Below are 17863 nucleotides of genomic sequence, written 5' to 3' on the forward strand. Positions count from 1 at the left end.
AGGAAACACAGCAGATTGCATCCAGTCAGTGACTTGCAGCATTCACTCCTCCTGGATGAGCATGTAGAGACAGTGGACAGTCACTGGCGTTGACTTTGCAGCAATCCCTCATACTGATCATGCATGTAGCGACCGTGGAGAGGAAAAACTCCCTTTTAACAGGAAGAAACCTCCAGCAGAACCAGGCTCAGTGTGAGCGGCCATCTGCTACGACCGACTGGGGGTTTGAGAGAACAGAGCAGAGACATAAAAAGAACACAGAAGCATTGATCCAAAAGTACTTTCTATGGGAGAGAAAAGTGAAACAGTAATAGTTGTAGCTCCTTTAGAGGCTTAATCTTGGAGAGAAAGATGGCTAAACACATCTAGAGTATGAAAGAGCGCACATACAGTTATTCACAGTAGAAGCTCAGCCAGTAGCTATGTCTAGGAGAGACAGGGTTAAACACTGAATTATATCATCTGTTGAAGTTGTTGTTAGGTTGTTGGCTGCAGCAGCTTGGCCGATGTCCCCCTCCAGTAGCTTCTAGCCACACAGAGAGAACATAAGGTTAAAAGCTGAAATAATAGCAAATAACACAAAATTGAAGAGTAGTATGGGAATGTAGGAGAGAGTGACACAGTGGTCATTCTGTCCTCCAGCAGTCTAAGCCTATAGCAGCATACAGAGATGGCTCAGAATAGCCTAAGCCACTTTAACTATAAGCTTTATCAAAATCACTTTAAAACACAATGACATCCAATCAAATGTAAGTGTGAAGCTGTGCTTGAGCTGAATGCCACTGAGCAGGGATGGCTCTCCTAAGGCTTCTAACAACTTCCTAGCTTTAAAATCCTAGTGTAACACTGACCTTAATTTACCAGCAGGGCTACAAACACGTGAACATTTTTTGTATTTTTTTACAATAGAGGAGGAAGTGATACATGGTTTACAAAATTCTTTACAAATAAAATTCTGAAAAGGGTGGCGTGCATTTGTATCGAGTCCCCTTTGTTCAGGTATCCATTAGTAAATAAAAACAAATGTTTGTGACAGTGTTTTTTCTGGTTGTGTGCTGTATGTTTACAGTGTTTTATAAAAACAGCATCCTCTGTGCTCTGTCTAAGGAAGTCACTCCTTAAAGACAGGATAGGGTAATAAATAATTACTAAATGGCACATCACTGTAGTTCAGACCTCGCTTGGTCTAAATTGCAAAAATAATTGCTTTTGGTCATTTTATTCAGACCTGTTATCAGCTGCACTGTTTATGTACTCAGCAGAACATCTTTATGACGCAAATTTGTAAAGAAATAGCACAACCTTTAGCTGGGTTAATCTGCTTCTATTTAGAGACACTTAATCCAAATATTACCAGTGATACTATTTACCAGTACTTTAGTCGCCACAAACAGGATGCTGTTTTGTCAGATTGAGCCCTTGTTAATTTAAGCTGTGATGTTGAATTTGATGCTGTGTTTTTTTAACAGGTGAAGGTGAATCTTCTGGGTGAGGTGGTGGAGAAGGGCAGCACCAACCTACAGGTGGGCACGGACAAGTTCAGCCTGCACTCTGCCATCTACTCAGCACGGCCAAATGTCCGCTGCCTACTACACCTCCACACACCTGCAACAGCAGCGGTGAGTCCATGTGGGATGACCGTTACTGAGGGTGACGTTGTTACCCAACTCTGCTCTGACTTGCTCAGAAGAGACACCTTCACACTTTTCCTGTGATTTACTATTTCTAAATTACAGTTGTTATCCATCTTTAATCTAAAATCGCAAACTGCAGCCATGCTTGGATTCTGTAAAGATGAGCTTTTATTACATTCCAAGGCTGACGGTTTACTGTCTCCAGGTTTCTGCTATGAAGAGCGGCCTGCTGCCTCTGTCCCACGAGGCTCTGCTGGTTGGTGATGTGGCCTACTACGACTATAATGGGGTTATGGGGGAGGAAGAGGACCGAATGGAGCTGCAGAAGAGCTTGGGACCCACTTGTAAGGTGAGCAGACCACCAGAGACCAGACTGAATTAAACACTGATACAGCCTTTCTTGTGTGTTCCACCCACGGTATTGAGCTTTAGGACTTAAAGCAGAGGTTCCACGAGGTGATGTAGCCTTACACTGGATTAATGATTGAAGCTTGTACTACTACCCTCAGCTTTTCTTCCCTCCAGGTTCTGGTGCTGAGGAATCATGGCATCGTGGCTCTGGGGGAATCAGTGGAGGAGGCCTTCTACACCATCTTCCACATACAGGCAGCCTGCCAGATCCAGGTACCACTTGCAAGGTGGCTCGGAAGTACTTGGATGAACATTGTAGTGACTTGTATCTACTGTGTAGCAAACCACAAATCCTAATTTTTATGTTGCTTCAATTCCCATCTTAATCCTTGCCCATAGAAAGGCAAGATAAATTATACTTTGCTTTATTTTGGACTGTCTTTTATCTATACAATAACTTCTGGTCTCATTATTGGACAAACGGTTTTAATGTACTTGTAATGTAGTAGAGGCTTTTGTGCCAGGAGTAGCTAATACTTTAACATAAGGAGAATGTGTTTAGTTTTTTTTTTTTTTTTTTTTTTCCAGTCTGTCCCTTTCTAAAGAAGGTAGCTGCAGACATAACATACAGAGTTCAAATAACTCTGTATGTGTTTTTGGCAGGTGACAGCCTTGTGTTCTTCTGGAGGGGAACACAACCTCATTATGTTGGATCGGGCCATCCATAAACCCAACCCAACCGGCACCGTCAGCTGGGCCGGCTCCACCTTCGGACCTCTGCATAAGAGCCGTAATGGAGAACATGAGTTTGAAGCTCTTATGAGAACTCTGGATAACCTGGTAAGCAACATTTAAACTAAACAAAGTCAGAAATTGTCAAGTTTGAATTCATCTGTTCATTTGCTGAGCAAGAGGGGATTTAGTGCCTTGCTCATGTGGCAGAGAGGAACATGGAATTGAAATTACAACCTTTTGTTTGCCAGATGACTTCTCCTCACAGCGAGGAGTCACATTCTCCACAAGTGACAATATCTCAGTTTGCAATGCTGTGGGTTTAAACAATCCATTTTAATGTGTCACTGACAAATCTTCTCACTTTGGAGCAGCGTGACATCACTGTCCCAGATTACCACTTGGAACTCTTGCTGGAATTAAAATCTGGTATGCTGAAGCTTTTTTTCTGTTAATGAGTTTAAAAATGAAATAGTTTTGGCTGCTTGGTTTTGCTAAAAACATTTTCCAAAAAGTGCAGAACCACCCTCACAATACTGTGCCTCTGTCTATGTGACCAAATAGTGCAAAGGTTCAGTCTGTATTTGCTGTTGTTTGCCTTCTGTTATTTTGTACTTCGGTAAGATGGTACTTAACTGTATTTAATGAATGACACATTCAAACTCCTTTACAAATGAATTCTGCAATCCAATTAGGTCTGTTTTGAACTGTCTATGATTAGTTTGCACCTTCTCTATCAAGAACCACAGACATGACATTATTGGTAAAAAGCAAATAGTGTGTTGTAGGGATTTACTGATCAGGATTTGTTTTGCTGAGAGACCAATCTGAATCATTTAGTAATAAAGAAATCCCAGTCCAATAGTTAATGAATGGCAAAATTGACTGAATTTATATAGCGCTTTACAAGTCATACCAACCACTCAAAGTGCTACACACAAGAGCCGCATTCACTCAATTGCACTCACAAACATTCATACACCAATTTGCAGATAGTCAACTTGAGGTTAAGTGCCTTAAGTACCATCAACATGTGACAGGAGAAAGGTGGAATCAAACCCACAACTTTCGAATTGCAAGACTACCCACTGAGCCACAGTCACCTCCTAAAATCAATACCGTGCCTATGCTTGAAAACTTAGCTTTAAAGTGCAGTGAGATACAGTATTTCACAAAAGTGAGTACACCCCTCTCATTTTTGTAAATATTTTATATCTTTTCATGCGACAACACTGGAAATACTTTGATACGATGTTCAACTTGCGTAACAGTGCAAATTTGCTGTCCTCTAAAAATAACAACACACAGACATTAATTTTTAAATCGCTGGCAACAAAAGTGAGTACACTCCTAAGTGAAAATGTCAGAATTGTGCCCTGTTAGACAAGCCTATTCGGTTCCGATGGTATCAAGTGTGTGTGGCAGCAGCCAGGTGAGGAATACAAAGACAAGTGTGTCTTGCCTACAGTCAGCGGCGCTGGGTTCATTTTAGAGGTGGGGGGTGTTGCGTCGCACATACTCAATTTTATTACACTATAATGTTGGTGCGTACTTAAGGGGCGTTTTTAGGGTCTTGATATATTGGGGGCTTTAGTCCAGAACCCTCCTTCCTCCTGTTCCCTCTTTAAGAGTTGCCCTTTAGAGTGTCTGTTTATGTATTTTGACCACTTTGTTTATTCCTCCTGCTACCTGCTGAGTGGGGCTCACCCCGGTCTCAGTATAAATGATGAGACTGGACAAGTTGTTTCCCAAAGAATATGTTTTTTCTTCAGCCTTTAGCAATCAGTAAACCCCAGACCCTGAAGGGCTGTCCCTATTCTCATAGAATCTAGGGTTATGTAACCCAGATTCGTAAGAGAGAAGCATAAAGAGAAGCGTAAAGGTTTCGAGCGCGTAAATACGCAGTCAGAGGCACTCTGCGCAAATGAACAGGGAGGATAAATAATCTCATCAGGGTGGAGGCTGACATGACAAACCTGCTGCTGTAAACAATGACGACACAGCTTAACAAACTCCTGCAACCCATCCAGGAGCAGCGGAAAATAAAAAATAATTTTAGATAATCAAATTAAACCTTATATGAAATATTTATTTTTTCTTGCTGTCATATTGTTGAACAGTATAGAATTAATTAAAGCATAATTAAAAGCTTTTAAACCAACAGTTTTAACTGAGTTGAAAACAATTCAATATCAGTCCCTGTATTGGGTTTATATGTTTGTACATCCGACTCTAGACGGTTCAGGGCTTCACCAGTGATGGACCTCACCGCACGTCACTGAACTGAGATCAAATATAGCCGGGGAAATAATAATGGTGGACAAATATGTTCATGTTTTAGACTATTATTACATCACAAATTATCCCGACAACAATTTTATACATTGATACACAAACCGGTAGAATAATGATAAACGGGTGTTTTCATTGTAAATTTGGTTTGTCAGATGTAATATCTCGTACTCGTCGTCTTTCGCTTATCCGGGACCGGGTCGCTGGGGCAGCAGACTCTGCAGAGACACTCAGACGTCCCTCTCCCCAGACACCTCCTCCAGCTCTTCCGGGTGGAGCCCAAGGCGTTCCCAGACCAGCCGAGAGACATAGTCCCTCCAGCGCGTCCTGGGCCGTCCCCTGGGCCTCCTCCCGGTGGGACGTACCTGGAACAGCTCCCGAGGAAGGCGTCCAGGAGACATTCGGTATAGATGCCCGAGCCACCTCAACTGGCTCCTCTCGATGTGGAGGAGCAGCGGCTCTACTCTGAGCCCCTCCCGGATGGCCGAGCTCCTCACCCTATCTCTAAGGGAGTGCCCGGCCACCCTACGGAGGAAGCTCATTTCAGCCGCTTGTATCCGGGATCTCGTTCTTTCGGTCATGACGCAAAGTTCATGGCCATAGGTGAGGGTAGGAACGTAGACCGAGCGGTAAATTGAGAACTTTGCTTTTCGGCTCAGCTCTCTCTTCACCACAACGGACCGGCACAGCGCCCCCATTACTGCAGCAGCCGCACCGATCCGTCTGTCGATCCATTCTTCCCTCACTCGTGAACAAGGCCCCGAGATACTTAAACTCCTCCACTTGAGGCAGGAATTCCCCTCCAACCTGAAGAGGACAAGCCACCCTTTTCCGGTCGAGAACCATGGCCTCGGACTTGGAGGAGCTGATCTTCATCCCAGCCGCTTCACACTTGGCTGCGAACCGCCCCAGCGCATGCTGTAGGTCTTGGATAGAGGGGGCCAGCAGGACCACGTCATATGCAAAAAGAAGAGACGAAATCCACTGGTCCCCAAGCCAGACCCCCTCCGGCCCTTGGCTTTGTCTAGAAATCCTCTCCATAAAGGTTATGAACAGAACCGGTGACAAAGGGCAGCCCTGCCGGAGTCCAACATGGACCGGGAACAGGTCCGACTTAGCGCCGGCAATGCGGACCAAACTCCTGCTTCGCTTGTACAGGGACCGGATGGCCCCCGAATGCCCCCCCCCCCCCCCCCCCCTACTTCACATTTTATCATATCTTCGGTGTTGTCCCTTGAAAATATATAATGATTATATCTTCTGGGGCTCACTTCTGTCAGTGTGCCCCAGAGCAGCTGTGGCTACAATGTACAATGTTCAGTGTGTGAATGAATGGGTGGATGACTGAATGTAATGTGGAGCGCTTTGGGGTCTCTGGGGACTTGATAAAGCGGTATACAAGTTCAAGCCATTTACCATTTACCATAGTAACATATCTAGAAATATGTGAGGTATGGACTCACATTTCATCACACTTATGTCACCATTGATGTTCCAGAAGCAGTAGTCTTTTCTATTCTTCTTTTTCCTGACAGCAACAAATATTTTGTTCCAACACAGAGGAGCATTTGATTTACCTAATCAAGCAAATGCTTATCTGAGCATAAATATAAGCTGACCTCAGCTAAGACAGCTATACTGTTCAAACAACACATCGCCTAAAACATTTCCAATCATGTATCCTAGTGAACATAGCGTACGTCTTCAATGAACTCATGTCAGGCACCTGCTGTTTTCCTGTCGTATGGTTTGGGGTGACTGTGGCTCAGGTGTTAGGAGTTCGTCCTGTAACCGTTGGGTTGCCATTTTGAACCCCTGGTCTGTCCCTCTCAGTTGTGTCCTTGGGCAAGACATTTCACCTGACTTGCCTACTGATGGTGGTCCGAGGGCTCGGTGGCACCTGTGTACAGCCTCACGTCTGTCAGTGCGCCCCGGGGCAGCTGTGGCTACATTGTTGCTCACCACCCTCAGTGTGTGAGGGGGTGACTGACTGATTGTAGTGTAAAGTGCACTAGGGTATCTGGGGACTTGAAAAAGCGATATACAAGTTCAAATGGCAAATTGAAGTCTTAAAGCGCAGCTTTGTGAAATGTTGAGTGCGCAGAAGCAGCAGCTTAATGTAGCACACAAAACTGGCATATGAACTAAAAGCTTAAACCACAAAAACTCAGCAGGCTGACTGGGAGAGTTTTAAAAAGGTTTTTAGCAACCCACAAGGCTCACTTATTAAAACCCTAGGTGATGTTGTTGTTGGTGCAACATTATGAAACCTAATGGTCATTGCAACAAAAGTGCTGGAAATGAGTGATGTGCAGTGCATGCATTAATCTTAAAACATTTAGTTTGCTGTTGTCTTCAGGGCTATCGTACCGGCTATGCCTACCGGTTCCCTGTGCTGCTAGAGCGATCGCGGACACGGAGGGAGGTAGAGGTCCCGGCGACCGCAACAGCCTTCCACCAGTTTGACGATGACTGCGTCCACACCGCTTTGAGGCAGCACCCTTTTGCTCAGCGCCAGCAGCAGGAGAGGACCCGATGGCTCAACACCCCCAACACCTACCAGAAAGTCAGCCAGGAGCAGGCGAGCCCGGGACACCAGCGCACCACTGTGAGGCTCTCGCCGTAAATATACAGGTCCTTCTCAAAATATTAGCATATTGTGATAAAGTTCATTATTTTCCATAATGTCATGATGAAAATTTAACATTCATATATTTTAGATTCATTGCACACTAACTGAAATATTTCAGGTCTTTTATTGTCTTAATACGGATGATTTTGGCATACAGCTCATGAAAACCCAAAATTCCTATCTCACAAAATTAGCATATCATTAAAAGGGTCTCTAAACGAGCTATGAACCTAATCATCTGAATCAACGAGTTAACTCTAAACACCTGCAAAAGATTCCTGAGGCCTTTAAAACTCCCAGCCTGGTTCATCACTCAAAACCCCAATCATGGGTAAGACTGCCGACCTGACTGCTGTCCAGAAGGCCACTATTGACACCCTCAAGCAAGAGGGTAAGACCCAGAAAGAAATTTCTGAACGAATAGGCTGTTCCCAGAGTGCTGTATCAAGGCACCTCAGTGGGAAGTCTGTGGGAAGGAAAAAGTGTGGCAGAAAACGCTGCACAACGAGAAGAGGTGACCGGACCCTGAGGAAGATTGTGGAGAAGGGCCGATTCCAGACCTTGGGGGACCTGCGGAAGCAGTGGACTGAGTCTGGAGTAGAAACATCCAGAGCCACCGTGCACAGGCATGTGCAGGAAATGGGCTACAGGTGCCGCATTCCCCAGGTCAAGCCACTTTTGAACCAGAAACAGCGGCAGAAGCGCCTGACCTGGGCTACAGAGAAGCAGCACTGGACTGTTGCTCAGTGGTCCAAAGTACTTTTTCGGATGAAAGCAAATACTGCATGTCATTCGGAAATCAAGGTGCCAGAGTCTGGAGGAAGACTGGGGAGAAGGAAATGCCAAAATGCCAGAAGTCCAGTGTCAAGTACCCACAGTCAGTGATGGTCTGGGGTGCTGTGTCAGCTGCTGGTGTTGGTCCACTGTGTTTTATCAAGGGCAGGGTCAATGCAGCTAGCTATCAGGAGATTTTGGAGCACTTCATGCTTCCATCTGCTGAAAAGCTTTATGGAGATGAAGATTTCATTTTTCAGCATGACCTGGCACCTGCTCACAGTGCCAAACCACTGGTAAATGTTTTACTGACCATGGTATCACTGTGCTCAATTGGCCTGCCAACTCTCCTGACCTGAACCCCATAGAGAATCTGTGGGATATTGTGAAGAGAACGTTGAGAGACTCAAGACCCAACACTCTGGATGAGCTAAAGGCCGCTATCGAAGCATCCTGGGCCTCCATAAGACCTCAGCAGTGCCACAGGCTGATTGCCTCCATGCCACGCCGCATTGAAGCAGTCATTTCTGCCAAAGGATTCCTGACCAAGTATTGAGTGCATAACTGTACATGATTATTTGAAGGTTGACGTTTTTTGTATTAAAAACACTTTTCTTTTATTGGTCGGATGAAATATGCTAATTTTGTGAGAGAGGAATTTTGGGTTTTCATGAGCTGTATGCCAAAATCATCCGTATTAAGACAATAAAAGACCTGAAATATTTCAGTTAGTGTGCAATGAATCTAAAATATATGAATGTTAAATTTTCATCATGACATTATGGAAAATAAGGAACTTTATCACAATATGCTAATATTTTGAGAAGGACCTGTAGGCTTCTGATTCGAAACATGCTGATTTACAGTGCCTTGCAAAAATATTCAATCCCCTTGCGTTATTTGCATTGTTACAACCATTAACTGCAAAGTATTTCTTTAGGAAATTAGTTGATTGACCATCAGAAAGTAGTGACAGTTAAGTCATGTGAAGTACTGGTTAGATCATGCGTGGTTTTCCAACTTTTTCCACTAAAACTTTGAAAAGCTTGGCATACATTTTTATTCAGCCCTTTTATTCTCACACCCCTAAATAAAATACAATTTAATCTCAGGATTAATCCAGCTGTTCTGTGAAGGCCTCAAACATTTTTTAGAGAACATGAAAGCCAAGGAACACTGCTCCACTGGATGACGTGGAGAAGTTTAAAGCAGGGTGTGCTTATAAAACAATATCCCAAGCTTTGTACATCTCACAGAGCACTATTCACTCCATCATCTAAAATTAAAATATGGAGTATGACAGAGCTGCAAGCCTACCAAGACATGACTGTGGTCGGAGCAGAAGAGCATTGATAACATAAATAGGAGGAGCTACAGAGATCCATGGCTGAGATGGGAGAATGGGTTGACAGTAGGGCTGCACAATCATAGCAAAACATGTGATAATGCTGGTGAATGTTTTGATAATGTTATAGCAACCAGATCTACAATGAGATGCTTTAGATCAAAGCATATTTATGTGTTAAAATGGCCCTGTCAAAGTCCAGAACTATTTTCATATAGTATTTGTGGAAAGGTTATACAACAGATTTTCAATGATGCCCTGCAATCGACTGGCGACCTGTCCAGGGTGTACCCCGCCTCTCGCCCATAGACTGCTGGAGATAGGCACAAGCTCCCCCGCGACCCACTATGGAATAAGCGGTAGAAAATGACTGACTGACATTCATTTGTTTTTATATGTGCAAAGCTGGTACTTCTTAGATTTGTATTTGTAATAATTTCATCCCTTTTCTTTGATTGGGTCATGAACTCTGTGACCTACAGGAGAATGGTTTAACTGTGTTGTGATGAATTTGGAGAAGTTAAAGTGATGAAGGCCATTAGAGCAGAAGGACCAGGGCCAGGGGTAGGATAAAAGCAAATGAGTAAAAGGAAAAGTGGAAAAGGCTTTAGGAGTTCAAGAGTTTCAGCAAGGTTTTATGAGCATTAATATTTAGTGTACACTTGCCCAGCATATTTCTGCATCCTGAGTGAACAGCCTCTTATCTGACTTTTGGATGCTTTTTCAGAGTCACGAGGATTTATTTTTGTTTTCAGATGTTCTAAAGGAAATATGACACATCCTCTGACCCTGAACAAGATTAGGCAGGTAGAAAAAACGGAAAGAGCAAAGTTTCAATTACATGAAAAAGGAAAGAGGCAGTCTTAGATTGGCGGGAGGAGCTTCACAGTCCCTCCACCCTCCTCTTCATCCTCTTCATCCTCTTCTCTGCATTGCAGAGGAAAACCCATTAGCTTGCTGAGCAATACAACAGAAAAAACTCTGCCATCTGGTGGCCACACATACTCTATTCTTACAAATCTCTCTTGGCCATGTTTTTTAATTATAATAGAACATAGGGGTTTTTACTTGACTGAAATTCAGCTTATTTTGGTACCTTTTTTACTCCGCTTGTTTTTTTTCTAACTTAGTGCTTGCACGCTTCTGTTCCTTCCAGCAGTGGCTGAAAACAGAAGAGGTGACACAGGCTGGCAGCACAGCCATCAAGATAGAGAATCCAAACCAATTTGTGCCTCTTTTCACCAACCCTCAGGAGGTGATTGAGACACGAAATAAGGTGAATCTGTCCTCACCCCCTTTTCCTTCTAAATACAGTCCCATGAATTAAATATAGTCACAAAGCCCATTGTGTTGTTCTCAGATTCGACAACAGAATCGTCAGGATATGAAGACTGCAGGACCACAGTCACAAGTCCTTGCAAGTGTCATAACAGAGGACAGCCCTCCGGTACACACATCTCTGCTCCCAGAACTTTTAATCTTTTCCCCAACTTATGATCTCGGTTGAAAACCTGTGCTTTTGTGTTTCTGCATGTCCATCAGACCCCAGTGAGCCCACCCAAAGTTCCACCAGAGCCAGAACCTCCCAACCCCTTCAACGAGCTGACTGACAAGGAGCTGGAGGAGTACCGCAAGGAGGTCGAGCGAAAGCAGGATGGAGGGACCGACGGTAATAGCTATTTAAAGTCCTTCATCAACTTTAGTTAATTTTTTTGTTTTAAAGGAGCCATTTTTTAAACTTGTTCAAGTTTAACTAATTTCACAAATGTTAACAGCTTCTAACTTTTTAACGGAACCTCTCTTCAGAAATCCTTCACTTTCATTTTAAGCAAGGTTTAACCTGCATATAATGGATGTTTTTCTCATTTCACACGTGAGACAGGATGGCAGTTTTATACAACCCAGCTAGAGCATAAGCATAACCCAAACTTTTATCATTTATGATACTGATGCTAGTTAGGAACTGGTAGACATCATTTGACAAAAGGGGAACAGGAAAATGTTTTATTGTGCTGAATAATAATAATTACAAAACAAATATTATTCCTGTATTTTATATATTTGCCTTCTATAATATTTTTATTGTTCTGCTTTAGTTTCCCAACTGATGTGATAACTTGTCATCCATCCATCTATCTATCTATCTATCTATCTATCTATCTATCTATCTATCTATCTATCTATCTATCTATCTATCTATCTATCTATCTATCTATCTATCTATCTATCTATCTATCTATCTATCTATCTATCTATCTATCTATCTATCTATCTATCTATCTATCTGTCTGTCTGTCTGTCTGTCTGTCTGTCTGTCTGTCTGTCTGTCTGTCTGTCTGTCTGTCTGTCTGTCTGTCTGTCTGTCTGTCTGTCTGTCTGTCTGTCTGTCTGTCTGTCTGTCTGTCTGTCTGTCTGTCTGTCTGTCTCTCTCTCTCTCTCTTTCTTTCTTTCTTTTCGGGGGGTTGGGGTTTCTTAGCTAATATACAGTAATAAAAACAAGGTGATGTTTCAAAAAATAAATTGAGATCAGTTAAAGATATATTAAAAAATAAAACAATTGTGTCCCATACTAAATAAACAGAGCTGGGGCCTTTTGTGTGGTGTCTGTACAGTATGTTCTCCTGTGCATAGTGTCTTTCTCCTACTGCCCTAAAACAGGCCTGTGCATGGTTATGTGACTTGCATGATGGATAGGTCAGCTGTTCAGGGTGTGACCCACCTCTCACCCAGTGAAGTTGGGCTAGGCTTCATAATGGAACAGGATGAAAAGGGCACAAAAAATGGATAGAGACCAAAACAATGAAACTTTAGGTAAAAAATAAAATAAAGAAGCATCTAATTCTGCTACTGACTATTCTATGTTAGTCTTTTCTTCATTGTTACTTCTTCATTGTTACTGTGCTGTAGCAGAACCTGTTTTCCCCTTAAGCTAGTTTCTGCGAGTGTAGAACATCCATCATAGTTCATGTAAATCCACTCAGGTGTGGTTAAGACCCTCACTTTCATTTCCTGTTCATTGATCTTTCTTTGGGTTTTGTGCACAGTCCGGAAAGTTTAATAAATTACAGTTTATTATTTCACCAAACTATAATTACAATTTATTTGAAGTATTTTCCAGGTATGGATAAGTCTGGAGTCAAATCTGCTTAAAAAAACTGTTTCCAGATTTGCTTCTATATAAACTGTCTAAAGTTACAGTCAGATTTTCTTAAATTGCACTGCTTGAAAAAGAAAAAGGCTTTAATATAAAATGCTATAACTTCATTAACAATGTTTAAACCTGGCAAACCCAATAAAATGTTGCACAGTAGTTAACTGTGAAACTTTAGGGTAGATGAGCCCAAACTGACATGTTGGTTTTCATTTAACTCTTGAATAATAGTATTATTCAGAAAAAAACATATTGTTTCTTAGAAGAAGAGCCGCACCCTGTCAGGAAGACCATAAGCCTAAAGCAGTTTCATTATTTATTTAATTTTCTTCAAAAATGTATTTGTATTCATGTTCTTTGGAGGGTGGAGATAATAAATAGACTCTATCCATCATTTACTATGACCTTAAGGTAAAGGTTTGTACTAAGGTGTACAAATTGGCCCAAAAAATGAGTTAGAAATCCCAGAACATTTGAGTGTCAAAAATAATGTGTTTTATTTTTAGTTATTGTTGGTGTTCCTTTAAACAAAGAAGGGCTCATCTGTTACTGTGCTACAAATGTGTGTAATTTGTGCTCACTCATGTTTGTTCCACAAATCCCTGTGCACAGCTGAGTCTTTAATGTCCCTCACTGTATGTGTGTGTAACAGTAGGGGAGGAGGTGGAGATTGACAGGGACTCTGCCCCTGCTGCCTCCCCTACAAAAGGCCCAGCAGCTAGCCATCCTCCTGTCTCAGGTGAGGCTTGGCAGAGCACACACTCTGTGTGTCCGGCTTCGCTCCATGCTGTTTATCTGACGCACAGCTTGCTTCAGGTTTTCTCTCATGGACTTTTGCGTCTGAGCTCTGCTTTTGGGATTCATGACAGCTGTTACACCTCCTTCTATACAGCAGATAGCGACTCACAACACTACACACAGCGGGACACGAGCAGCAAAGTTGGTAGATTTTGTTTTTATATGGAATAATTCCAGACGAAATAAAATCACTAAATTAGGAAGAATACAGTCATATTCAAAAAATTACAATATTATTATAAAAAGTTTGTTTATTTTAGTCCATCACGATGATGATTTTCATTAGAACTTTAGAATATTACATCAGATTAAAAAACATTTTTAACACAGAAATGTGTTATTAATTAAAAGTCGTTTATTGCTGCTTTAAGATTGTTATTTTCAAAAGGTACTTTTAATCTGACCATCAAGCCTCAATCGTCACACATTTTCTAATTTCTTGAAGATAACTGGATCTTCTGCCTTTTCAGGAGCTTGGCACTGCTGAACTTGGAAACTGTGACTCAGGCTCTGGCCATAATGATGCCATCTCAATGTGAAGTGAATGAAACTAAGATCATGTGTTCACTCTAATGACTGCATTAAATAGAATAATTAGTAAGTATAAAAAAAAATAAAGTTTGTTCAAAGGGTACACTTCCCTGATGCTGGAGGTCCCTATCAATAAAACAGAAGGACGTCTGTTTTCTGTAATGTAAATCTTTACATCACTTCGACCCAAGTCTTCTGTTTAATAATTTGTTTTCATTCTACGTTGCTTTGTCATACACAAAACAGCGGCATTTACACTGAGATTAAATCACACACAAGTCGACTCTATTTACCTATTAGGTGACTTCTTAAGGCATTTATTTGATAGTAACAATTTCGATTACTCATTACTGTATATTGTAGTTTACATCAATCCAAACAGAAGGCATTCAAGTTTGTGATTATAATGCACCAAATGTGGAACAATTCCAGGTGCATACTTTTGGAAGGCAATGTGTTAAAGACAGATTGATTGGAACTCTTACATGTTCTTAAAAGTTGTTAATAGTCATGCTGAACAGAATATCGTTTTGTTGGTCCTGTTTAGACACCTGGAGGAGTAACGTTGTCAGCTGTTGCTGGTGATGTTACCTTTAAATATGAGGCAAACATATTCTGCATCTGTAGGCAACAATAAAGCATGCTACATGTCTATAAACGGAATCATGCTAAAAATGTTTGAATTCTGATGATGTTTCCCTTTTAAGTTTCGTTTGGCACATTTCAGCCCATGTGTTTGTCCCGCTGCTATATTCTCTTCTTTAGTGTCTGTCTGGCCTGTTCTATTGCTCCACACTGGTTCTTAGGATCCATATTTTTGGTTGTGTTGCTCTAAGTGATTGCAGTTCCAATCAGAACAATATATCCACTCATTATCAGCATTGATGTCGTATTCATTTTTGTCTTTTAGTGGTTAATTTGGCTGGACTGATTATGCAAGACACAACTTTAATGCATTTTAAAAACAAGAACCAAGTTTGCAAGTTAAAATATACTGTTTTTTTATCTTTAATAAATACAGGGTAAAAATTATACATACAGGCTCAAATATATACACCTATAAATTATTCATACTCCTGGTAGATTTTAATTTAAAATACTTTCTGGCAGAAAACGAGATCTCTAAAAGCATACTAAACGATGTAAAAGAAGTTTCAGTTTTGAAAAAATAATGTATCTGTTTTTTTCTGGTTTATATAGAAGAAAATAGCATGCCAAATCTTTTGGAGTTTTACAGCAATGAACCCCTTCTCTTCATTGCTTTTTGCAAGTTTCCACTGGTGTTTTGATTTATCTTAGGTGATGAGCTCCAAGTCTTTGTTATGGCTTGCGAAATACAGTGCCTTGCGAAAGTATTCGGCCCCCTTGAACTGGTCAACCTCTTGCCACATTTCAGACTTCAAACATAAAGATATAAAATTCAATTTTTTTGTGAAGAATCAACAAGTGGGACACAATTGTGAAGTGGAATGAAATTTATTGGATGTGTCAAACTTGTACTCGTACTTGTTGTCTTCCGCTTATCCGGGACCGGGTCGCGGGGGCAGCAGACTCAGCAGAGACGCCCAGACGTCCCTCTCCCCAGACACCTCCTCCAGCTCCTCTGGGTGGAGCCCAAGGCGTTCCCAGGCCAGCCGAGAGACATAGTCCCTCCAGCGTGTCCTGGGCCGTCCCCTGGCCGGTGGGATGTGCCTGGAACACCTCCCGAGGAAGGCGTCCAGGAGGCATCCGGTATAGATGCCCGAGCCACCTCTACTGACTCCTCTTGATGTGGAGGAGCAGCGGCTCTACTCCGAGCCCCTCCCGGATGGCCGAGCTCCTCACCCTATCTCTAAGGGAGTGCCCGGCCACCCTACGGAGGAAGCTCATTCAGCCGCTTGTATCTGGGATCTCGTTCTTTCGGTCATGACGCAAAGTTCATGGCCATAGGTGAGGGTAGGAACGTAGACCGAGCGGTAAATTGAGAGCTTTGCTTTTCGGCTCAGCTCTCTCTTCATCACAACGGACCGGCACAGTGCCCCCATTACTGCGGCAGCCGCACCGATCCGTCTGTTGATCTCCCGCTCCATTTTTCCCCCACTCGTGAACAAGACCCCGAGATACTTAAACTCCTCCACTTGAGGCAGGAACTCCCCTCCAACCTGAAGAGGACAGGCCACCCTTTTCCGGTCGAGTACCATGGCCTCGGAGTTGGAGGAGCTGATCTTCATCCCAGCCGCTTCACACTCGGCTGTGAACCGCCCCAGCGCATGCTGTAGGTCTTGGCTAGAAGGGGCCAGCAGGACCACGTCATCTGCAAAAAGAAGAGACGAAATCCACTGGTCCCCAAACCAGACCCCCTCCGGCCCTTGGCTGCGTCTAGAAATACTGTCCATAAAAGTTATGAACAGGACCGGTGACAAAGGGCAGCCCTGCCGGATTCCAACATGCACCGGGAACAGGTCCGACTTAGTGCCGGCAATGCGGACCAAACTCCTGCTCCGCTCGTACAGGGACCGGATGGCCCCTAATAAAGGGCCCCCGATTCCATACTCCTGGAGCACCCCCACAGGGCATCACGAGAGACACAGTCGAATGCCTTCTCCAGGTCCACAAAACACATGTGAACCGGTTGGGCAAACTCCCATGAACCCTCGAGCACCCTGTAGAGGCTATAGAGCTGGTCCAGTGTTCCACAGCCGGGACGAAAACCACACTGCTCCTCCTGAAGCCGAGGTTCGACTATCGGCCGGACTCTCCTCTCCAATACCCTGGCGTAGGCCTTACCAGGGAGGCTGAGGAGTGTGATCCCCCATGTAGTTGAAACACACCCTCCGGTCCCCCTTCTTATGAAGGGGGACCACCACCCCAGTCTGCCCGTCCAGAGGTACTGTCCCCGACCGCCACGCAATGTTGAAGAGGCGTGTCAACCATGACAGCCCAAAAACATCCAGAGATTTGAGGTACTCAGGGCGGATCTCATCCACCCCGAAGCCTTGCCACCGCGGAGCTTTTTAACCACCTCGGTGACTTCAGCCTGGGTGATGAAAGAGTCCAACCCCGAGTCCCCAGCCTCTGTTTCCACCTCGGAATGCGTGATGGCAGGATTGAGGAAATCCTCGAAGTACTCCTTCCACCGCCCGATAATGTCCTCAGTCGAGGTCAGCAGCCACCCACCCCCACTATAAACAGTGTTGGCGAAGCACTGCTTCCCCCTCCTGAGGCGCCGGACGGTTTGCCAGAATCGCTTCGAGGCCAACCGGTAGTCCTTCTCCATGGCCTCACCGAACTCCTCCCAGGCCCGAGTTTTTGCCTCTGCCACAGCCCGGGCCGCAGCACACTTGGCCTCATGGTACCCGTCAGCCGCCTCAGGAGTCCCCCAAGCCAACCACAGCCGATAGGACTCCTCCTTCAGCTTGACAGCATCCCTTACTGCCGGTGTCCACCACCTGGTTCTGGGATTGCCGCCACGACAGGCACCGCAGACCTTACGGCCGCAGCTATGGGCAGCAGCATCGACAATAGATGCGGAGAACATGGTCCATTCGGACTCTAAGTCTCCAACATCCCCCGGGATCTGGTCAAAGCTCTCCCGGAGGTGGGAGGTGTGTCAAACTTTTTTAACAAATAAAAAACTGAAAAGT

General features: G+C 43.6%; 1 protein-coding gene across 8 annotated transcripts in view; it reads left to right on the top strand.

Annotated features, from left to right (window-relative positions):
- The window catches only part of add2 (adducin 2 (beta)), a 51066-nt gene that overhangs the window by 27973 nt on the left and 5230 nt on the right, over positions 1-17863 (top strand). For 2 of the 8 annotated variants that reach the window (XM_047381482.1, XM_047381484.1), the window contains exons 6-14: positions 1470-1619; positions 1840-1983; positions 2160-2258; positions 2649-2825; positions 7369-7617; positions 10917-11036; positions 11121-11207; positions 11303-11429; positions 13564-13650. In XM_047381482.1, the coding sequence (XP_047237438.1) occupies positions 1470-1619; positions 1840-1983; positions 2160-2258; positions 2649-2825; positions 7369-7617; positions 10917-11036; positions 11121-11207; positions 11303-11429; positions 13564-13650 (1240 nt within the window). Of the gene's footprint in view, positions 1-1469; positions 1620-1839; positions 1984-2159; positions 2259-2648; positions 2826-7368; positions 7618-10916; positions 11037-11120; positions 11208-11302; positions 11430-13563; positions 13651-14179; positions 14307-17863 lie in introns of all 8 variants that reach the window. The other 6 variants (XR_007040624.1, XR_007040623.1, XM_047381487.1 and 3 more) reach the window with 6 other exon arrangements.

Source organism: Girardinichthys multiradiatus, chromosome 12, assembly GCF_021462225.1.
Source record: "Girardinichthys multiradiatus isolate DD_20200921_A chromosome 12, DD_fGirMul_XY1, whole genome shotgun sequence".
NCBI classification, from domain to species: Eukaryota; Metazoa; Chordata; class Actinopteri; order Cyprinodontiformes; family Goodeidae; genus Girardinichthys; species Girardinichthys multiradiatus.